The following is a 23,791-nucleotide window of genomic DNA, read 5'->3' as shown; positions in this document are numbered from 1 at the left end:
GTTTTTTAACACTTATAACTTTTAAAAAAAACTCATAAAAAATGATTCTGGAACGAAATTTCATTAGATGCGGTCTAAAAAAGACTACGCCAAAACAAGTGCTTCGTGATTGTGGCAGAAAAAATTAAAACAATAAAAAGGTAATTAAGTAATATTATGCAATGTTTTTTGCATCAGGTAACAACAGCAGCAGCCTTATTTGGAAGAAGTTGTAAACAAGGTTAATTGTCATCTTTTTAAAAAATAATATAGGAACTTACACACAAAGTAATAAAATAATCAAAATTCAGTTAGTATAATGTACAAGTAAAAATACGATAAGCATTATGTAACTATTATTTAAATTTTTAATTTATTTACATACCTTTTACAATTTTTGTTGAATGCAAATTCTGTAAACAAACTCTGTCAGACAGCAGAGAAAGTAACTACATGCAAGGTATGCGAGGATGGAAATAACAACTTATATTGTACAAAAAGTAATCAATTTTAATATAATTATAGTTATAATCATGCAGTATTTTTAATATTTCAACTTTGCTTTTTAATTTCTTATAATTGTTTTTAATTTAAAAGCTTCACTTATCCAATTTGAATCAAGAGCATTTTGCAGATAAGAATTTGTTGTTGTTTAAAAAAAAGTGTAAACAAACATAACAATTTTGTAAATTTATAAAAAAAAACTATTTCAAATTCAATTTCAATTTTTTACTGAAAAAGTGATAACGAAATAGAAAAATAATACAATAAAAAAATAAAATGAAATTTTAAAATTTATGGATGAAATGCACTACTAAATTAAAGAATTATTTTTAAATCAGAGTGGTCTTTACTGTTTAGCGAGCCTGAGAAGAAAAAATCAATTGGACTCTCTAAGAGAAAAGCTAAAAAATAATTTCAGTTTTTTTTTTGGTAAAAATTAAAACAGAGATCCAGACAGAACCATCCTCCTGGTTGATGTAAAGTAGGGTAAGATTTGCAATAGTTTTTATCAATCAATTAGCTTGTAAAATGCTATTTCCGCGATGTTCAACAGCGCTACTCGATGAATTTTGAAAACAGATGGGTCTGAACTTCAAAAGTGATGGAGAAGTAGTCAGAGAAGTAGGTAGAGAGTTCCAGAGAAAAGGGCCAGAAAAAGCAAAAGCAGATTTCGCAAAAGAGTGTTTAACACGAGTTAAGAAGAAGCGAGAACAAGAAGATGATCGTAAACCGGGGCGTTTAGGTTCAATTAATATATCTGATAAATACTTAGGAAATAATTTAGATTGAGACTTATACTTATTCTATATTTTATAAGTAGAAGTAGAATTATTGAGAACAACAGAAGAAAAATGATTACAGAGATAAAAAGAAAACCAAGATAGACAAGAATCAGTAATATTAAAAGAAAGATGTAGCAGCCTAAGGAGAATAGTATGATCAACAGTATCAAAAGCTGAGGAAAAGTCAAGAGAAAGAAGAAGAGTAAGATTACTACTGTCACTAGAGAGAAGGATATCATTGTGTATTTTGAGTAAAGAAGTTTCAGTACTGTGAGCAGGTATGAAACCAGATTTACCTGTATCTCTCTAACTGTTAGAGTTTAAATTTTAAATAAGATGACAATTGATGAAAAACTACTTTTTCTATTATTTTAGAGATGAAAGTAAAACTTGCAAAAAGTACAACAATAATTTTAACAATTTGATTAAAATTAAATTAAAATACTCTTCATAACAACAATTGAATAATTATTATAATATTTTCATTATTATTATTAGTCTGTAACAACAACAGTAACAAACCAAAAAGTTTGAGATGTTACTGCTTGTTTAGTAATTTAGTTAGATTAGAAGTCCCTTAGGCCATTAGTTATGCCCGGGCATGGCCCAGGACATATCTCCGATTTTTGCCTAGTTCTGCCGCATGCTTTTCTTTATAAAATTCTATAAAATTTTACTTACTATTAAATTTTAATTTAAACAAAATTAGAAAAAACAAACTTGTTGATTTCAGAAACCCAGTCAGACAGTAAAAATAATATAAAAAATTTGGAAAAATACTTTTCAGAAATAAAAATAAACGACGCAAAAAAGAAATTTTTCATTTAAAATTGAATAATCTAAAATTGCAGAAATAATAAAGTTTGATTAAATTTTTTCTATTTTTTAAACTCACAACAGCTACTAATCCATCTGATATTTACATTTTGCATGGAATTGGGGACAAAGAACGTCTAGACTGTAATTAATATTAGTGTTTGTTGCTAGTATAGTAGTCAGTCCTTATAGCATAAACTTCACACAGCCATAGAAATAACAACCATAACATCAATACATATGTATGTATGTGTGTGTATAGTGTATGTACACGCATTGTATCAGTATTGAGTGTATGTGTATTGTGTTTCTATACAATATATAGATACGCGTTTGAGTATATGTATGTATAAAATAAATGTACGCAAGTGTGTATGTGTTTGTATGTATGTATGTATGTATGTATGTATGTATGTATGTATGTATGTATGTATGTATGTATGTATGTATGTATGTGTGTGTGTGTGTGTATGTATGTATGTATGTATGTATGTATGTGTGTATGTGTGTGTGTGTGTGTGTGTGTGTGTGTATGTATGTATGTATGTATGTATGTATGTATGTATGTATGTATGTATGTATGTATGTATGTATGTATGTATGTATGTATGTATGTACGTATGTATGTGTGTATGTATTATATAAGTATGTATGTACAATTGTACATGTATGCATATATTATGTATGTGGTTTAATCGTAACTAACTGTCAGCATTCATTTGAATATTTTCAGCTACGGTACGGTACATTTGCAGCCATCCGGACGCTTACCATCCTGAGCTGAAATTCCGATAGCAAATGGAGTCATTAATTGCAGAGTGGCGAACTGGGCGACTACCACCTAACAGTGTCAATAAAAAAAAAGTGTGTTCTTGTCATTTTGTCAACCGGGTCGAAAGTTTCAATGCAGACTGGGATAAAAATTTTCGTATCGTTATTCAAGTCCTTATATTTGTTATTCTTAAAATCAGCCACTTTTAAAGCAGCTGATCCTGATTATATGGATCTGTGATTATGTCTTTCTGCCAATGTGTGAGAGAACGTAACGTCACAGATCAGTCAAAGTCAATGAGACCATGGAACCAATGTATTTCAATCTGGTCTAAAACCTATCAAACCTGCCGGCTCCTTAATGGCGCGGATCTTTGTTTTTTGAAATAAACTTAATTAATCATTCATGGCAGTGTGACGAGCCTGCCTATCTGAGCCAAGCTTACGTGAGAGACCGTGATAACCAAGCGGACAAACATTCGCCCCACACAGGTATGTATATTTTGAAACTATTGCCAAACAAAGCCTCAAACCCAAACTCAATCTGATGGCCTTTTACCATGGTATTTGGTATTGCATTCAGCCATGCTGAGCCCATTTCACTCTTTGCCGTCATTTGCCTGGCTTTATTCTGTGGCGAAACACTGGAGTTCTCCAACATAGAAGCTATTTCAACATGATGTGGTCCATTCCATTCCTTTTGGGAGTCCACATCGATGCTAACACATCGATTAATTTAATTTTTTAAGAATTTATTTTTCATTAGTAGTAAATTTAGTTGTTGTTTTGAAACTAAAAAACATATTTATGTCTTTAAAATTTAATTTTTTAGGCTATGTGAAATTTATCTAAAATATTTAACAAAATAGTATACATTTCACAAATTAAATATGAAATTATTTGTTTATATATTTTTTAGAAAGTTAAAATTAAAATGACATTGCTACGTCTATGCGGGTAATTCCTAGTTTCAGAATCGAAAGTGGCATTATTCCGGTGCCTGGAACTATGAAGATCGTGGTAGATTCCGATGCCAGTGGCAACGTTTGTGACGTTCTCCAACAATCAACAGGGACAACTGAGGTTAACTATTGCCAGATTTTATCCTTTTTTAAATGGAACTGTTTGAGCTTTGTTCAAAAATGATATCCCATGACGATGATGATCAAGCAATACAATATAAAATAAATAAATAAAAATGCAATGGCTTTACTTCATTTGATGCACATTTTGAATTAAAAAACTAAAAAAGTCTTTGTATTTCAAACCCTTTCCATTGTATCTACTTCATTCTGCTATCTGCATCTCCAATCTGTGACAACAAACGCTGCTTACACTTTTCATCCTAAATAAAGTCTAATCTAATCTAATGATAATCAATTTCAGCGTTCTTTCTAATGTTTGAGTTATTGAAATGACATCAGTACTTCTTAACTACGACTATTATCCTTTTACTACCATTTTAACACTTTGACTTTGTTTCATTATTTTGGCTCCAATATTTAATTTCAAGCTTTGTGCAATGTTTTATTTTTTTGTTCATTTTTTAATTGTATTAAAAGAAATTTGAAAATTTATACAATCTTTTGTTTCATCCATTTAAATATGTGTTTGATTTTTGAAGCAGCCGAAGAATAATTTTCAATTAAAATTATATATAAGAACAAAACCAAAATTAGTTTTTATCTAACATTACAGAACAAAGACACAAATCTTAGTAGCTCTTCACTAGTTCATTGTGTTTGTTGCCTGTTATGTTGTTCATATGAAGAATTCATCAAAAACCATTTGCCAAGCAATCATTCTATGCTGAGCCCATTTGAATTTCTTTCTGGATTCCACAAAAATAAAAATAAGGAAGAACAAATTAACATTTTGTTATCAAATTGCTTAATAATTGAAGAAGAAATTCAGAAAGTAAATATAAGCTGCTTAAATTTTGAAAAAAGCATAGAAAATGTTAACCAAAAAATTATGAATTGGAGAGAAGATTTGAAAAAATTGATTGATAAATCAGTTTCAGAATTGTTGATAAGTCTTTCTCACAAAACAGAAAGATATAAACTAGAAATTTTGGAAAAATTTTACAGAGCCCAAGAAGAAAATGAAGAGAATTTACACGACGTTTTAAACAATTCATTTGATAAATGCTCATATTTTGAGGTCTCCAGCTTAGAGAATATTCCTAAAGATCATGTTTTGTTTCCAGAGGTAATATTCAAAACGCCAGATAACTCACGCAACTTGATTAAAGAAATAGTTGGTTCTTTTGAAATAAGAAGTTAGTCTATAAATATTAATGACAATATGCTTAATAACTGTTTAATTTTTCAAAATTGTGAAAAATGTAATAAAATGGCTCCATACAATAGCGTAACTAAAAATTTTTATTCATGTGCAGATGAGAAAAGTCCAACATATCTACTTAATTCGGTCGATGTTGGATTCTCGGTAGCTGCAATGTCGATAAGAAACAACTTTCTTTACGTTCTGGCATGTGAAAGTTCGACTATAAGAGTGTACGACAGCAAGCAGTTGAGCTTTGTATACAGTTTTGACGTTGAAAATTTATGTAATCCATATGATGTTGAAATTATAGCCGCAAAATTGTATATAACTGAAAGTGAAACCAATGAATTGCACGTCGTTGATTCCGGCAGAGAAACTTCTAAGCAAATAAAAATATATAAACCATTCTCAACATTATCCGTCACTTCAATGAACCGTTTACTTGTGACCAGTTTTTCTAATAAATTGATAGAATTCTGTCCGACGGATTTCCGTTGGAAGAGAATCTTTTTTCCGCGCGAATGCAATCATATTTATAAAGTAACTCAAATAAGTAAAGATTGTTACGTTGGAATTGAAGAAGGATGCAAAAACAGAATTTTTTTATTTGATGTCCAAAGAAACATCGTGACGAGCCTGGACCGTCCGACGCCGATGGACTCCAAAATGAACGGCCTCTGTTACATGGTGATGGACAACAATCAAGTCCTATACATTTGCGACCACGAAAATCAAAGAATAGTTATCTTCGATGTTAGATTAGGTTTCAAGGGTTTTATAGATTTGGAATACAAGCCGTTTAGACTTTGCGTCGATATAATTTCGAGACGTCTGTTCGTGTCATACATTGGGAGTAGTGAAATTAGCGTGTTCAAGCTCATTTAAATATTTTAATCTGATATTCTTTTTTTTCTTATATTTTATTTTTGAACTGATTACAACAAATCAATCATCAAAACAAATCGATCAATATAAAACATTTTTGTAGTTATCAATTGCAGTTTGATTTTATCAAGTTGATCGACAAAATATGTCCCCCTCAGGTGTTGGTCCTCATGATAAATCTGTAGAAAAATGTCATAAACTGTATTTGTAACATTTCTGGAAAATTTTTAAAGACTTAAGCATTTTATTAATACAGTTATTAATAATTTCCTAGTTAATATTCCGAATTTATTATAATTTGGTCATTATCACAATTGTTGACAACTCCATAGCTTCATTATTATTTATATCATTTTATTTTGTGTTTTGCTACCTAATGACATAAACGAAACAAAATAAAATTTTTTAGAAAATAACGAAGTTACGGAGTTGTCTAGGGTCGTTAATAATGCAATTCAAACGTCGGGTGAATCCAGATAACACGCAAAAATATAAAAATATTGTGTGAATTTATCGGAAACAATTTAATAAATTATGTTACTTAACAGTACTAAACGTTCCATGAAACTTGGGACCGTGTTTTCGAAGTTTATTAAAATATATATTCGTGAATTCAGACAATTAAAATGAAACCAATACGCATAATAATAATGTTCATGTAAAGAATAAGAATTTAAAGCAAATCACTTGTCTTCGTCAGTTATAAGGATTGTTGAAACCTAGGTATTTCCAATTTTTGTATACTAGTCTTTCGAAACTTTCAGCCTTTTACATTTTATGATCAAATCTTGTCAAAACCGATGTAGTATATGATATTTAAAAAATAAGCTTACAAAACGAATTGGAAAATACGGAAATGTTAGGAATTTAAGCTTTTCAATTTTTTTAAAAAGCCTAAATTGTGAGAATTTGAACTTAGTTTTTTAAAAAAACCAAGGTTTTTTAAAAACAGGTATACAGCCACGTTCATCACAAAGGTAGTCATCGAATATGACCTCTAAAATGTCATTAAGAAAATGACAGTGACCAGTTAATGAAAAAAAGTAGTTTATTAATGTACATAAACAGCATACAATACATACATGCACCCTTCATAGCAGCATTAAAACGGGCGAACTTTTAAAATTTAATTTAGCCATTGCCCTGTATATCTCCATTGTATATCGTTACAAGATAATATTAAAAAAAATTCTTATTAATTTCGTCAATAAATAACAGATTTGTATAATTTATATAAGATAATGTGCACACTAATTTAATCATATTTAACAACTTAGGCTTCACGTGAATATTATATATGTGTGTGTGTAATCCAAAAAATTCTGTAGAATTCATACAATCCTGTATAAAATATGGTCTCCTTCAATATATATATATGTATATATATATATATATATGTATGTATATATATGTATATATTTTATATATATATATCCCTCAATCATATATATATATATATATATATATATATATATATATATGATATATATATATGATATATATGAGATGGTATTGTTTGTAAAAGGGGCATCATCACCTCATAAATCTACAATATTTAATACGATAGCGTACAAGTCATCACACCTAAGGCACCGTCCTCATCACCATTGTCACGATCTATGTCACAGGATAGTTTATTCAATCGCTTCTAATCTTTCTACTCATGCCTTCAATAAGGCCGATAAAATATCGCCAGATTGAAGATGAGAGTTGTAACTGCTGCAGAGTCCATCGCTGTTTGACTGTGTGGCGTGCGTCGTCACATCGTCCAGACTTCCACAGTGCAACGCATCGTACGATAGTGGAAACTTCCATTTTATCAAACATACTGATCTGTAATTATATTTTACATAATTACATTACCAATGAAAATTGTTAGGAAAAATTTTAGATTAAACAAATGTTTAACAATATTTAAAATCGATTTCATTTATTAATTAGAGACAATATTAATTGCATAAGCAAACCAACATTGGCATTTATCATTCGGCAATATATCGTATCAATTGTAATAATATTAATTACGACCACTTTGAAAGACTTATTTTTTTAGAAATTCAACAAAAATAAAAATCAAGCATCAAATGAGAAAACGTGAGAGGCACTAACAAATCGTGATCTGTTTTGACGGATCTCAAGTTAACGGCCTTAGCAAGAACTCTAAACATTTTCATGTAGGCCAACCTGACGAATTAAAGTTCAATTCATAATTATTACTCATCATATCTACGTGCAAACATAACAATCATCTCATTTTGTCAACTCAGCATCAGCAGCACATACAAAAAGTCGTCAGAATGATCCTTATTATTCATCTGGTGTATCAACACTTCTTCAGATTTACAGTAACTCTAAGGTTGATTCTATTTTTCCCATTTTATAACAGAATTTTAAATTAAACATTAGTTACACGAAAAATTCAATTATTTTCTGTGAGTTTAAACGCGCTTTAGTAACGCTCGATTACATATATAATAAATAGATGATCATTGAAGATCGTGAAGTTGGAAGCGTAATTTAATAATTATTATTTTATTTTTTGTGGCATCACCACTCATGACACGCTTGCGACACTAGTGACATCAAATATGTTTAATATCATTATAATGTGCCACGTTGGAATAATGAATAAACGAAACAATTATACAACAATTAATATTTTTTATTAAAGTGCCAAAGTTATAAAAACCTGTCCGTGGAGTTGTTGCATTTGAAATTTTTCAGCTGTTCGGCCATTTGATCACTGTAGAGTGTCATTCTCATCTCCAAAATTTCCTTGTCCTGTTGCATTAATTAAATATTGAAGCACATCATCCCACATACGGTAAAACAAACTTCTGCATAAGGTACCATTTCGCCATCCAATCATTTATCCATCTATAATTTCTCTCAGTCTATCCAACCACGCGCACATTCTATCCATCAGGATAGACTTATCCACCCTTCAATCAACAATCAATCCATCCATTTCACCTCCAATCCTCCTTCATCCAGACGAACGACTTCCATTTTATTGACTGCCTGCAAGAGTTGCATGTAATTCAAGTACGTCGCTACTTCGCGCTCCTTGAAGAGCGAGCCACAGGGTCCGCCGTCTCTCAGCCTGTTCAGCCAGTACAAATAGGATCGGAGGTCGTCGTTGATGATGATTCTGGATGCGACACTCCTGCCGATGATGATGTCGTGGTAACGATTGTACCTGCGAGCTAGGAAGGAATGTTTGGCTTCGAGATGGGGCATGTTCAACCACTGACATTTGATGGCCTGGTGGGAAGGTAGGTAGGTAGGAAGTTAGGTAGGCAGAATTGAGTGGTTGGCAATAAAACAATTCCATTTATCATTTTTAATCTGTTTCTTTTATTTATTTTAAGAGCTTTTATATATAAAAATTGCCATTATTATTAAATAGCGGACACCACAGACTAGAAAGGTGAGTTAAAAAAAGGTGTTGAAAAACGTGAACATTACAGAAAATAAAGAAATAGTTCTTTAAAAACCTTAGCCTCATGAAGCCATTCGGCAGGTATCTTCAGTTTGTCAACAACGAACATTTCCTTATCATTCAGCAGAACGTCGTCCTCATCATCGTGCTCCCCATCCTCATCATCCCTCTGCTTCATGATTTCAACGTTACGTTCAATCACCTTCTTCACACTATTCTTGCGACTGTCAATCAAATAAATAAGAAACGTTGTTACTCCAAACCAATAACACAAGGACCAAGCAAAAAACGGCTTACATAAGCGGATGAGTGATGTGCATGAGAACGAAGACACTCCACCACCAGAGGCCGAGACTTTCCAGCTGACTGGCGTAGCTGTGGCATATATACATGTGATGGTGTGTACTCAAGTTACCAAAACGCAAGGACTCCAAGACTTTCATCATGTGCCAACTGGTAATTAACAATTTAAGTCTATGACTTTATTGTTTACAAAAACCAATTACTTATATTTATTAAAATGGATCATCTATTCATATAAAATAAAACTTATCTAAACAGATATCTTCTGAAATTACTGCATTATCATTATAATTCTTATTTTGCATCATCGTCATCATCATCACCACTAGCCTGCCACTGTAATCCATTTCATCATCGATGAAGGTCCTTGGACTGAGCAGTTTGTAGAGCGGGTGATCCTCCAGACAGTACAACTTCAAGAGATGGTAGGTGACGTCACACGGGGCGCCATCCTCGTTCTGAAGAACACCCAAGTTTTCCAAATACTGTGGCAGTGGTGCTACAGATATTGCACCGTGCATCTCCTCGCCTCGGTAGCTGGCATCATATCTTTCCAATGCTTCTGATATCAAGCACGTCGCTGGACAGGCATACCTTCATGTGAGATATTAACACAATATTATCTATGTAACGTGGAATCGTCATGTATGCCAACCACATATTCATATGTTTTACACTGATATATCGAAACAATGTAACATCGCAGTTTGGAGAATAAAACAAGAATTAATGAAATACGAATATCATCAAACCAACCAGAGGTGCATGGCAAAGCACCTCTTCCAATCAAGTTGATGGCAGCAGTTGATGACTTCCTGGGAAGTCTTCTGAACAAGACTGCCGGAGAGGAGTGTGCAGATAGAAAGGCGAGGCTTGCTTATGAATCTATCCATCTGTTTTTACGCGTTTGAAATTTAAGTGCGATTACATTTATGAGTCAGGAGTATCAATGTATTTTTAAGATGTTGTGCAGGCAAAAGTCAATCCTATTCATCTTTAAAAGTTTGAAGCATTTCTTAATAGTCAAGCAACCATTAAAACTGTTCATTATTCGCAAGAAGAACCAATTGTCAGTGAAAATTGACACTTCAAAACGGCCTAACAAAGTCCACAGCCAAGCAAGTATAAAATCTGTTCAATTTAAAATCAGAAAAAAATGGAAACTTCATAAAGCCAAAAAAATAGCAATAGAAAACAACTGACCGACCACTAAACACGCAGCCACAAACACAAACAACACAAGCAAACACTGCTACAATGAAGCACATTTGAAGAGCAAACCTCGGTTGTACACCAGCCAATCAGCTGTTTCTTCAACTCCAGCCTCACATCATCATTACCGATAGCCTGAGAAATAAGCATGGCCAGTCGATAGTCTTTGACCTCCAAAGCTGATTGGATGGCTTCTTCCATCAGTCGACCAGTCATATACAAATAGGTCACCTGTCCATCATCATCCTCACTTCTAGACTTTTTTGAATAAATTTGTTGAACCTGTTTTTCGTAGTGATTTAGCATTCAGCATTGTGATTCAATGTCCCAAACCTCACAAACATAAATGTTTTTATAATAATGCGCGTGCAAACTGTTTTCTTACAATTCCCATAAAATGATGTCCTGTTGTTGTCCCATTGGAGAAAATAAAATGCCAAACATCACTAACTAATATTCTAAATTCAGTTGACAAATCATCAATCAATTAATCAATCAACCAACCAATTATTCAATCAATTCCAATAAACAGACCTCCTCCTCAATTTTTTGTTGAACTTCCTTGGACAGCCAGGCTGACAGCCTATCTTTCCTCCTCTTCTGAGTGTAATAATAATCCTGACTACCAACGTCTGCGTCATCATCGTCGTCGTCATTGTAGTTTCGATGGGGACCATTCAAACTGCCCCACAACACCAGGCACAACTCCAGGGCTGACAACATAACTTTAGTCCAATCTTTTGAAAAATAATAATTGTTTTTAAACTAAAATTAAATTAAAAACATTCGTTGGAACACTGAAAATCAAATATAAAATACAAATACTAAACAAATACTAATAAAATGAGAAATTAAACAAATTCAATGTAATTAATTAGCGATGGTGACATAAGAAAATGATAAAAATATTATAAAAATGCGGCCAAAAACCAAATTTACAAATGAAAATACCAACGTGACTGAGCCTCGCTAGATTTCAATCGATCAACCAATTCATTCATTAGTGATTGAGCGTCATGAGCAAATGATACGAATGGACAGTCAATAAGACTGGGATCTGTCAATGTTTTTCTAGGTTGACCATCGGAGTTATCTTCATCATCTTCCATGTGAATGTCTGCACTGTGATCGTGAATGTGACTTCTTTCGTGCAAGATATCATCATCCGACCTAAGTACCTTGCAGTGATTCAGCTCCGTTGAAAGGCACTGCTCTAAGATAGCCTGCCACGTTGAAATTATAGATAAAATTTTTAGCGGCAACTTAGTAGCCACCTGATTTTAGCTAATTTTTATGTTCACACATAAAAATACAAACTATCAACATCACAAAATATGACCACGGTCGTAATTAACATCACCGCCATCACTCCTGTTATCTTCAACTTAAAATCAGCACTGTTATGATCATAGACATCAAACAACTACTGCAACAAGAGGACCGTCTTTACTTACCATCCTATCAACATTCTGATCCTTACTACCGGGCACAATGATTTGTTCATGAAGGATGGTTGGTAAGTTGTGTGTCTTGATGTTCGCCTCAGTCTGTCTTGTTCTCTCGTGCATCAACTTTGCCGACAAACTAACCTCATTATCGTTTTCTGATGGTGTTTACGTGATTGAGGTCAGTAGTCAGTAATGTAAAGAATCAACAAATTCATTATTTCAAAACAAAGCGCTTTTTTTTAGTTGATATGATGAAAAACGAGTTGAAATGAGAAAAATGTAAAAGCAGCAGAGAAGTTTAGTAATTTTCTTCTTAGGACAATTAAGTCTGATCGCTATAAAACAAATATAAAATAAAAAATTAGATGTACAAATGTAAACCGACTCAATGACAAAAATCGCTTAACATATCTGATACATTCTAAAATGAAAATTTAAAAGAAACACAAATTCGGAAATTATTAGAAGTTTAAAAATGAAAAATGATATGAACAAGTTGAAATACTGTTGGTAGAATATAGTAGTAGTTTGGAAATAAAAAGTAAAGAGCAAACAAACAGGCGAGCTGAGAATTCGATGCAGTTGAAAGAATAAAATTAAAGAGCTTATGTATGCACTGATTAAAAAGAAATTGAGTTTTGGAAAGAAAAAAATAGAACGTTTTTTCATAACAGCAACTGAATTACTAAATTTTGAAAATAATGAAAACTTCCTCATCCTTCCATTACGAACCTTCGAGAGAGGTGACGGGTAATGACGAGTGGCAGAAACTCCACCTACCTTTTTGCCAGCCAACCCTCGTTGCACCTCTCTGGTACAAGCTTATATCTGTTAACGTTCTGTCAACTGCGCCTGGAAAGCAGGATTTTAAACTCACTTTGGAAACCAAATTTTGCCTATTTTTCCTGAATATTTCAACAAGTTTTTTATCTGAATCATCTGGAAGTTCCATGCAGCAAATAATAGGATGAGGTGAACGGTATGGCATTTGAGGGGCGGGAGATGGAAGGGGTTGAAGTTTTTGGTTTTGTTTGCCCGACGTGTTTATCTTCATCATCGATTCGCTCCCAAAATTATCATCTGGTAAAAATATTTTGCTTTTTAAACATTAACGTTAAAACTACCAAATGAGAAAAAAACATTGAATACTGACGACAGTTTTAATAACGTGATAAGCAGCAAAAATACATTTTACGATAACATTATCTGAAAATATGAAAAATTTGTCAAGTAGTTGACTAAATAAGATAAAACGATGTAAACTTTTATAAAATAATAAGATGATAAGCAGGCGAACATTCTACACAACTCACCATCTTTCTCTCGTGAAGAAACAAATTCCTTCAACAACTGAGCTGGTTTCGATAAGCTTTTGCTATCGGCGGCTGAATAATGAAATGAGTTCTTCATTAGTTGTAAGATTCAATTCAAAAGTTCCCTATATCTTGGAATGAAAATACAACTCAAATGATAGCTACTAACACATCGCACAACTTCTGATAAAAACGCCCAAGAGAATATTAAAGGTTTCAAAACACTTTATTCATGCTCAAAACATATTAAATATTATATAATATAAAATATATGAAACTAATGCTAGAAATGATGAATCAACAAGTAAAATAATGTGACACAACAAAATATTAATAAGTCAAGCATTAATAAGTCATCAAATAAATCTTTCACATAAATAACTAATATTTTTAATCTTATGAATAAAATATTTTGGTTCATTCATCAAAGGACTGCAAAATAATTTTTAGCACAAGCAGCCAAAAAATCAATATGTAAAACATCGAAGTCACGTTGCTTCGTATTTCAATTAACCTAACAAACTTCCGCCAATGACATCCTTCATCTTTGCAGCGGCCATCTTAATCTTTCTGACGTCACCCTCTTCCTCATCATCACCAAGATTATCGTTATCCCAGAAGAATGATGCCTTCTGCAGTTGAATGCTGTGAGCGGAAATGTTCCTTAGCATTTGGTAGGATGGGAAAGTGTTCTCTTTGTTGTAACCGTAAAAATCAGTATCATCTTCTTCATCGACATCATCGGTTTGCTTGTTCTTCTTATCACTGCTCTCTTCAATATCATCATTGTCATCGTAAAGTCTTTTGGCTTTCGGTCTCAACAGTTTGGCCTCATCTATTTTAAGAATGACAATAATATTAACAATTTTTTAAAAATAATAAAAAATAGTAATGTGGATATGGATTTGCCAGAGCATCACCATCAATATAAAAAGCAGCAATTAGAAATCAGCAGCAATATAAAATAATACAACCAAGATGACTGCAGTTAAAATGATAGCTCAACATTAAGAAGTAAGTTTCAAGTGTACAATAAATTTATTACCCTAGAGTACAAAAGCTAACAGCTGAATTATTACAAACATCATAACAATTTTGACCTTTTTTCTCATAATCCATCATGTCATTTTCAATGTCATCACTTTCTTCCGCCTTTTCCATCTCCACCTCATCGAGATCCCTGAGGAACAGCTGCTGAGTTTGCTGGTTGGTTGTGAAGATTGGCTTGTTTTGCTGCTGTTTAAAGTAATCAGCTGACTGCACTGTTGTCGTCGTTGCAGTTGACATTAACGTTTGCAATTGTTGAGGTTGTTGCAGTGTGTTAGGATCTTTGGGAAGTTGCTGTTCAATAAATTGTTTGCGTGACTTTGTTGAGAGAATGTTTCAAAACTTTGATAGTGTAATAAAATATCAACTACATACATAAGAAAAATCATATTTATTTTTATTTAGGCTGTTTTTTTAACTTCATAAAATTATTAAGCAGATCTGATAATTTAAAAAAAAAATTTAATTTTTCGTAACTAACCCCAGTACAAAAAATACATAATAAATTAACTAATTAAAAAATAAAATTATTAATTAATAAAAACATCAAAAGAACCTTCGCTAGAACCGCATCGTCATCAGAATCATCATCTGCTACAGTATACTTTGAAAAGTGATTCACCTGGATAAGTAAGCGACATAAAATAACACAAAATCACATGAAGTACACAATAAAACAGCAAAAAAAACACACACACAAAACATCCTCGGCACAGAACAAGGAAATCAGCAGCACATTATAAACATTTAAAGGTGCATGTTGTTAGTGAGTAAAACAAGACTGACAATGAAAACAAACGATCCTGTAGTCGGTCTGTACTCAACAAACTTCGCATTCATCTTTACAGCGTTTCTTTCCAGCTTGTCCATGTACCCCATGGCAACGAGACGAGTGTAATCCTAAGATGTGGAGATGTAATGTCAACAACAACAACAACAAAATTAAACTTCAATTAAAGCTATTTACATCTGTTTCATCAAATTTAAAAAGAAAATGTTTAATCTAATTCAAAACCCTTTAGAAAAAACGATAGATAAAGCAAATAAACGAATGAAATGCAAACGTACTGTTATAAGCTCTCCAGTGGTCTTGTCAACAGGAAACACGCGATCAAGCGTGACTTGAGCCGTCCTATTCAACCCCTCGCCTACTGGTGGCTTGCTTGATTCAACGGGGTACACCTCCACCTCCTTTCTTCTAAAAAACACTGTGTGTGTATGTGTGTGAATGTGTGTGTGAGAAAAAGAGAGAGAGAGAGAGAGAGAGAGAGAGAGAGAGAGAAAGAGAGAGTGAGTGAGAGAATGTGTGTAGCAAGAACATAGTGTTAAATCTCATTTGTTATATAAGTTTTGTGATGTCTTTATATTCGATAAATATTTTTAATCATTCTAACCAGACCCATCATTAAAGAAATCAGTTGAGTGTCAAACGATGCAAGCAAAAAAACGGTCTAACAATTAATGAACAACCAGCCAACCTATCTCATCCAGGTTAAGATTTGTGACATCAATCTTGCCAGGAAAGAAAATGTTGCCGTATCCTTCCCTGCCGATGACAAAATCATCCACGATGCACCTGCCATCCTGGTCGATCACTTCAACCATTTCATCAAGAGTTGGGAGGGTGAAGTAGTCGGGTCGTGTCAAGACAACTCCCGCCGGATGTGGCAAACGGTTCTCTTTTACTTGGTAGTTTTCACTATGGTCGGTCTGTGGTTTGTGGCAAAAAAGTTTATAATAATTAATCATCCAATGTTTTTTATTGCAAAACAACATTCTAAACAATTTATAAATAAAGAAACACAATTCATGAATGAATGGCTCACAAAACAAAATGAACTTACACTATTTGAATGTTTGTCATCATTGTTGTCTGAAACTTCGAGTACGTTTCGATTCTTCGATAGGAGTTCAGCCATGGTGTTGTTGACGCCCTCACTGCAACATAACGTTGGTTAAAATTTTATTTCTGATCATTTCCATAGAAAGTACATGGGGACATAGCAGTATCACGTAACAAAATAACACCAACGTGAACCTACCTATCAACTTTTTCAGAACTGACGTTCACAGGTTTGCCAGTGGATCTGTTCCAACAAACATTAATTAAATAACGATAGAGAGGAAGGATAAAAGCTTAAAAAACTATCACATTCATTACAGCAACAAATAACCAAGGCATGCGTCATATATTTGCAATGGTTGAAAATCCAAATGAAATGAGGTTCATACGTGTTAAGCTCAAAAACGACACTGCTGGAATTCTGAGTGCTGCATTTTGATGAGGCAGCCTCTTTTGAAGTATTGCTGGCCTGTTGCTGCTCCATGATTGCCTTGATGTTCAGTTGCTTGAAATTTCTGCGAGGGACGAACCTCTCTGCAGTGGCAGCAGCAGAGGCAGATGGCGCCAACGTCGACGCTGCCTGCGAGTTCTCATCTTGATCCAGCTCATCAAACAAGTTATACTGCGAAAGTATTTATAATTAATTAAAATTTGTATCTTATTTTTGCCTGAATGGCCAAAGGAGAACATAAAATAAGGAAAATAAACAAGAAAAGGAAGAAAAATATAATAACCTTTCCACCAGAAAATGTCTGCATTTGTAATGGCTTAGTTTTTATTGCCAGTCGGTGGTTTCCTCCACCGGAGAGGATCAATCCAGGCGTGCTGTTTGAGAGTTGCGAGATGATGACTGCTTTCTGAGCCTCTGCATTCGTCGGCCTCAACATATCGTCCTGTCGGGTTTGTTTCTACAATTAATTACATGATAGAAGGAGGATCAATCAACATCCGTCTGTAGCATGGTTGGTAATTCATCTCATAACAATTTATTTTCTCATAAACATACATCGGCAGAAAAACAACCTTCTTTAAATTTTTGAAAAGTGGTGAGTCTCCATATGGCGACGTATTAAGAGCTTGTATATGTTGTTGTATCTGCTGCTTTTGTTGTATTAAGGCAGCATCAGCATTCAGTGGTTGCTGCTGCGATTGACTGCCGAAGATGTTGAAAGAGGAGGATCCAAATGTGCCTCCAAGTGAGCCACCTCCGAGCAGAGAGTTGGTCCCTGCACCCGTTCCACCCAGTGCATTCGTGTTGGACGCAAACCCTGCAAATAATATTTACATAGTTCTGGTGTTGGTATGCCTTGGAATAATATAATATAATGAGTGTCGTGTTAATAGTTTAAACACATAATTGTTATCATTGATGAAGGATTGGCAAAGTTGTTAACTAAATAAAATGAGCAGCATATTGCTGAAAGCCTGCTTTAATTGTGAACAAGTCCAGAAATCAAATGATTTCTGGACTTGATGGTGGCCAAATGGTGGCCATTTGGTATTAAATCTTAATAAAACAAACTAAGAACCACTTTGACATAGATCAAGATTCAATGAAACTATGTTTGATCTTAATTTTGTTTTTGTTTTATTTTAATGGCACTAGTAAAGTGACCTAGAAATCAATGAGAATCATGTTAATATTACCAGTGTTATTTCCAAATAATGAACCGGCAGGCTTCTGCTGTCCAAACAATGAGGTCCCCGTGCTTGCTCCCAGACTACCAAACTGAGTAGCATTGCTCGTGGGATTATTGAAACCTGAATGGGATGGAAACAGCATATTTTTTTTAATATATCCAATATATTCATAGCTTTCCTTGCACATTATCAATCATCTGTATACAGAAGATAAATGAAAAAATGTTTAACAATAAAAAGACATCGAATTAAAAAATGAGATGGAAGAATTTCCAACCTCCAAAAAGTGTTGGTGCTTGTGCATTAACACCGAAACCAGAAACTGTGGTAGTAGCAGGTTTGTTGAAGAGGTTGCCTGTACCAAATGGCCCTCCCAATGTTGACTGATTGAGTTGAGGTGCTGCAAATCCAAACCCTGGTGCTGTTGTGGTGGTCGGCTGACCAAAACCAATTTTGTTGCCTCCGAACAAACCTCCCATGTTCTGGTGGTAAATAATCACATTCACACAAATTAGACGGTTTTATAAATTTCATTAAAGATAATAATGCTTGACAATATTAAAAAATGTTGATAAACAAAACTGATTAATATGTGAACAAAACAAAAATCCATAGGACTTAAAAATATATGAGCAGATATGTAGAAAAGTTAATAGACTAACTAAATTTTTAATAACTAATAAAATCTGCAACCAATAAATAGAGCAGCACTCCAGTTTTATAAATTTCAGTGACAATAATTTGTAATAATATTAAGCAAATTTGAAAAACAATACTGATGAATACATAGAATGACTCAAAAATACATGAACAGATATAAGTAAATAATAACTGAACATAACTAAATAAGTTAACTAAATCTTTAATTTAATTTAATTTTAAATCTAAATTTTTAATGACGAAAAAAATCTGCAATCAATGAGTAGAAAGAACATAAGTTAGTATACGGTACATACATTTTGATTAGTAAGGCCAAAACCAGTGTTGCCAGCTGGTTGGCTGTTTCCAAAGAAGCCGAGTGACTGAGTTGTCGTCGTTGCTGCTGCTGCACCAAACAAACCGCCAGGCTGTTCAAATTCATTTACATCCATTCATGAGGTTTCAATTGTAAAAAAAACATCATTACAATGCACCACACCACACACAATTATTTCAATAAATTTTACTGGCATTATACCGAAAAATTAAATAAAAAATGCAGTTAAATAAGAAAGAAAGCAGTCAGAAAAACAAACTTTTGATGCATTTCCAAAGAGATTTCCACCAGCAAGGCCTCCAAACGCGTTGGAGGCAGATGTAACTGTTGCAGGGGCTCCAAACAATGGTTTTGCTTGTTGGGATGCACCAAATAGTGATGTGTTGTTGGCTGCTGATGGTGTGCCAAAACCTTTAAAATTTCATTATGTTAATGAGTCATTGCTAACATGCCATAAAGATAACATTTTCAATGTGCAACTTGAAACCATTGATTTTATTAAGTTAATAATTTTCTATTAGAATAACTTAATAATGAAAAATTGGCTCTTCAGAGATAGAATAAAAAAATATACAGACAATGGTGTAAAAAACGAACTAATCTTTATCTCTAGCACTAATTATATTATTTCTTGAACTTATCAACTCAATCATTCAAGATTTATTCATTAGCTAACCTGAAAATGTTGGCTTGTTCTGATTTCCAAAGAGTCCAAAACTGCTTGTTTGTTGTTGCTGCTGTTGTGATGAAGCGCCCATGAAGCCACCCCCACTTGCAGCTGTTGATCCAAATCCAACATTCATCACCAAACCTGACTTTCTGTTTGCATTGTAATCTTCCAGCCTCAGTTCCTGAGAGGGTTTCACAGTTAATATGTTAGGTTAATATGTAAACAACTGATTCAATGCATCAACAGAGGGATATTCTGACTTAATAGATAATAATAAGAGGCATGTGTGTAATGTATGTGTGTAATGTGTATATATATATATATATATATATATATATATATATATATATATATATATGTATATTTGGGCCTGACAGATTGCATCTAGCATGATAGGTTTGTTTATGCAGTCACTATAACAAATTTTATATTACACATACATCACATATTTTCATTTGTTTGTTCATTTGTTCGCTAAAATATTTTTAATTAGACAAAATCCTATTTAATTGCAACCAGAAAAAAAAAATATAATGTGAACACATGCATACATAATCCTTAAAAATGATCAAACCTCAAGACTTTTATTCTCATATTCTTTCATTGCAGTAATGCACTGTAGCTTGGTGCTGACATTTGTTGAGATGCCAGATTTCATCATAATATCGGTTCCAGGAGTGGCAACAAACTTCACAGTGGTCCCGGTCTGCTGAGAACCTAACCCAAACATATTCAGACCAGCTGCCTGGCCAAACCCTGTTGCTGGCTGTGCTTGTTGAGCTGGCTGGCCAAATAATGAAGGTGTCCCAAAGGCTGTCGAAATATTTCGTAAAACAAAACAATAAGTATTCAAATGAACAAATTAATTGGAAAATGAAAAATTCAATACTGAATTTGCATACCAGTGCTAGTGGTTCCTCCAAACAAGCCAGATGAGCTTGTATTTGATGTTTGCACCCCTGCTCCAAATCCACCTGGAAACCATCAAAATAATTTTAAAGTGAAGTAATAATTTAATTATGTAATAAAACACTTCTTAGATCAAACAACTAAAACTGTACCAAAAGGTGTTGATGCAGTGTTGGTGGCTCCAAAACTGGACGCTCCCCCAAACAACCCAGCAGTACTCGTCGACTGCTGACCAAACATACCACCCCCTGTCTGAGCTGGAGTACCAAAAGTTGATGAACCAAACCCAACATCTTTAAATATAAAACATATTATAATTATTCTTATAAGACAATTAATTCGCAAATTCAATTGAATTTTACAATAAATCAATAAACTTTTGCCACTAAAATTAAAAAAATTAATTTAATGAGTTGAAAATTTAAAAAAATGAACCAACTTCCCCCCCCAAAAGGAGTACTAGGAGCTCCAAATGATGTTGAACCTGGTATTAATAAATAAAATGAAATAAATGATTAATCCAATTTTTATATTTAAAATGTTAAAAACAAGTTGTAATCAAAACCATTTTCAACAGAAAAGCCCAGTAGACAATTTGAAGTTTGAATCATTTTATAACGGACATTAAATAATTGATAATCACACAAAACAAGAAATGTAGATGAAAACAAAATTTACCAAACGATGTATTAGCGGTGCCAGTCCCGCCAAACAATCCGGTAGTAGGTTTACTTCCGAACATGATCTTGCAAAGCAAAGGAAGAAAATTAGAGAAAGCTGAAAAGTGAAAATAAAATAAAAACAAATGTCAAATGGGAAAAATTATTAAAATTCAAAATGGACTAAGATTTAGCATTTACTTTTACAGAAAACGTAACTTAATTTATTTAATTTATATTCAGTTTCCAACTTTTACAAAATTAAATCAAAACTATTTTTTTAAATTTTTTGAACTTTTTTAATTTAAACACAGACACACACTCACAACTGACTTCATAAACTAAAAATTTGAAAGAATACTAAATTGTATATAAATAGATATAATTATAAATAAATCATGTAAATTAAATTAATTAAAATTAAATAAATTATTAAATTAAAATAAAAACTAACTACTGATGAACTAATTTACTAATCAAACTCAAAAAAAGAACATTACAGACCAACATTAATAATTTTAAGCGTGTAACAAACTGAATAAAAATTATCTAACCTTTGAAATTTTTATTAAAAGAAAAAATTTTCAAAATTAAGAAAATAATAAGAAAGCGATAATTATCTTATAGCGATAATTATCTTATAGCGATAATTCGTAACGTTTCAATTTCAAGTCTCCGGTTATTTGTAAAATAAATAGATCCACTAACCAAAGAAATTTTAAATATAAATTGCGCTTCTATTTTGGATTAGCTAATGGACTTCGAGATATTATCTTAAAACTGCGTTATATAGTGTAAACATATATATAGAATATATAGTCTATATATATATATATATATGACTGTAAATAATACAACTTTACAGCAATAAAAATATTAAAAAAATTGTATTTATAATATATTATGTTAAACTTTACATTTCAGACTTGCTCACAGTACTGAGACATCTTTACTAAAAGTTCATAACGACATCCTTCTCTTCATATATGTAGAATAACTCTAGCAAATCTTACTCTACTTCTTGCTTTTGACTTTTCTTCTGCTTTTGAGACTGCTAGATCATTCTTTTAATGTTGCTTGTCTTAGTTTTCTTCTTGTCTCTGTAACAGTTTCTTTTCTGTCGTTCTTAATAACACTACTTATAACTTCTCTACACTTACTTTTGGAATACGTCAAAGACTCATCTTCGGTTCTCTTCTTTTTGTATTCTATACCTCTGAACTAGTTGCTCTTGCCCCTATCTTTTTGCATATATCACCATATCTTGATCTCTTGCACAATGTAGAATAACTTTTAAAATTTGCACATTAATGTACAAATCTCAATTTAAATTATTTTCTAAGTAGGTACTTATCAAATATTGTAATTAAACCATTTAACGATTGTCTTCTTGAAAAGAATCAAACTAATGAGCGCTGTTGAACATCGCAGAAATAGCGCTTTATAAGCTAATTGATTGATTGATTGATTGATTGATTGAACATCGCAGAAATAGCGCTTTATAAGCTAATTGATTGATTGATTGATTGATTGATTGATTGATGGATGGATGGATGGATTGATTGATTGATTGATTGATTGATTGATTGATTTATTGATTTATTGATTTATTGATTGATTGATTGATTGATTGATTGATTGATTGATTGATTGATTGATTGATTGATTGATTGATTGATTGATTGATTGATTGATTGATTGATTGATTGATTGATTGATTGATTGATTGATTGATTGATTGATTGATTGATTGATTGATTGATTGATTGATTGATTGATTGATTGATTGATTGATTGATTGATTGATTGATTGATTGATTGATTGATTGATTGATTGATTGATTGATTGATTGATTGATTGATTGATCAAATAACGAAATTATTACAAATTAAAATGTTATGGTAGCATCCCTGATTCTACAACAATTAAAGTTACATTCGATCTAAAGATTAATTTTATGCCCAATTCACTTGAGAAGTTTCGCGTTTTTAATTTTAAAAAATATTTTTTTCCAAAAAATCATTTTTAATCATTATCGTAATGTCGTTCTGCTGTTGCTGAATGTGATCATCATCGTGATATGATCCACTGGTTTCATCAGTAAATCTAAAATTTAGATTTTATTTTTGGTTTTGTAAAAAAGTGAAGCAAATAAAATAGATTAGTAGGGTAGATTAGTAGATTAGTATTATGCTAGTCCCAAAGCATAAATAAATGAAACTTTTTTTACATAAAATTCGTAAGGTAATTAATTAATATTTGATCTATTTTAAAATTTTTTAATACTAATAAACTACAATT

The 23,791-nt window shown here is 32.5% G+C and overlaps 3 protein-coding genes across 3 annotated transcripts; 1 reads left to right on the top strand and 2 right to left on the bottom strand.

Annotated features, from left to right (window-relative positions):
• Nucleotides 1-2,814: 2,814 nt before the first annotated feature.
• HELRODRAFT_170780 (hypothetical protein) lies at nt 2,815-3,841 on the bottom strand (the record flags this gene model as incomplete). Its single annotated transcript, XM_009016615.1, has 3 exons — nt 2,815-2,922; nt 3,412-3,571; nt 3,792-3,841. 3 exons carry the CDS (start codon nt 3,839-3,841, stop codon nt 2,815-2,817), a joined length of 318 nt encoding a protein of 105 aa, XP_009014863.1.
• Nucleotides 3,842-4,826: 985 nt separating this feature from the next.
• Nucleotides 4,827-6,026, top strand: HELRODRAFT_170779 (hypothetical protein; the record flags this gene model as incomplete). The annotated part of the gene is made up of 2 exons (XM_009016614.1): nt 4,827-5,133; nt 5,254-6,026. 2 exons carry the CDS (start codon nt 4,827-4,829, stop codon nt 6,024-6,026), a joined length of 1,080 nt encoding a protein of 359 aa, XP_009014862.1.
• Nucleotides 6,027-6,605: 579 nt separating this feature from the next.
• Nucleotides 6,606-22,143, bottom strand: HELRODRAFT_191188 (hypothetical protein). Its single transcript, XM_009016613.1, has 37 exons — nt 22,044-22,143; nt 21,509-21,576; nt 21,270-21,314; nt 20,983-21,123; nt 20,824-20,895; nt 20,496-20,734; nt 19,928-20,102; nt 19,511-19,662; nt 19,232-19,342; nt 18,553-18,757; nt 18,282-18,395; nt 17,658-17,902; nt 17,369-17,527; nt 17,024-17,256; nt 16,834-16,878; nt 16,636-16,729; nt 16,270-16,501; nt 15,860-15,999; nt 15,578-15,691; nt 15,348-15,413; nt 14,845-15,085; nt 14,268-14,579; nt 13,745-13,816; nt 13,164-13,511; nt 12,438-12,586; nt 11,939-12,206; nt 11,518-11,720; nt 11,053-11,265; nt 10,528-10,664; nt 10,102-10,365; nt 9,766-9,921; nt 9,524-9,692; nt 9,000-9,290; nt 8,716-8,807; nt 8,136-8,210; nt 7,509-7,859; nt 6,606-7,462 (listed from the first exon to the last, which is right to left on the bottom strand). The coding sequence occupies exons 2-36, from the start codon at nt 21,570-21,572 to the stop codon at nt 7,688-7,690; spliced, it is 5,808 nt and encodes a 1,935-aa protein (XP_009014861.1). The 5' UTR covers nt 21,573-21,576; nt 22,044-22,143; the 3' UTR covers nt 6,606-7,462; nt 7,509-7,687.
• Nucleotides 22,144-23,791: the final 1,648 nt, after the last annotated feature.

This window comes from Helobdella robusta (assembly GCF_000326865.2).
Source record: "Helobdella robusta unplaced genomic scaffold HELROscaffold_19, whole genome shotgun sequence".
Taxonomy (NCBI): Eukaryota; Metazoa; Annelida; class Clitellata; order Rhynchobdellida; family Glossiphoniidae; genus Helobdella; species Helobdella robusta.
The sequence above is the reverse complement of the archived record's forward strand: the minus strand, read 5'-3'. Positions and strand labels throughout refer to the sequence as shown.

What these genes read in the sequence shown, in the direction of transcription:
- HELRODRAFT_191188 (XM_009016613.1), bottom strand. Translation starts at nt 21,572, where the DNA reads ATGTTCGGAAGTAAACCTACTACCGGATTGTTTGGCGGGACTGGCACC. An exon ending in TTCTTCACGAGAGAAAGATG is followed by an intron (nt 13,512 to 13,744) that starts GTGAGTTGTGTA and finishes TATTTTTACCAG; the next exon opens with ATGATAATTTTGGGAGCGAA. An exon ending in TTGGCTGGTGTACAACCGAG is followed by an intron (nt 10,665 to 11,052) that starts GTTTGCTCTTCA and finishes GCGTAAAAACAG; the next exon opens with ATGGATAGATTCATAAGCAA.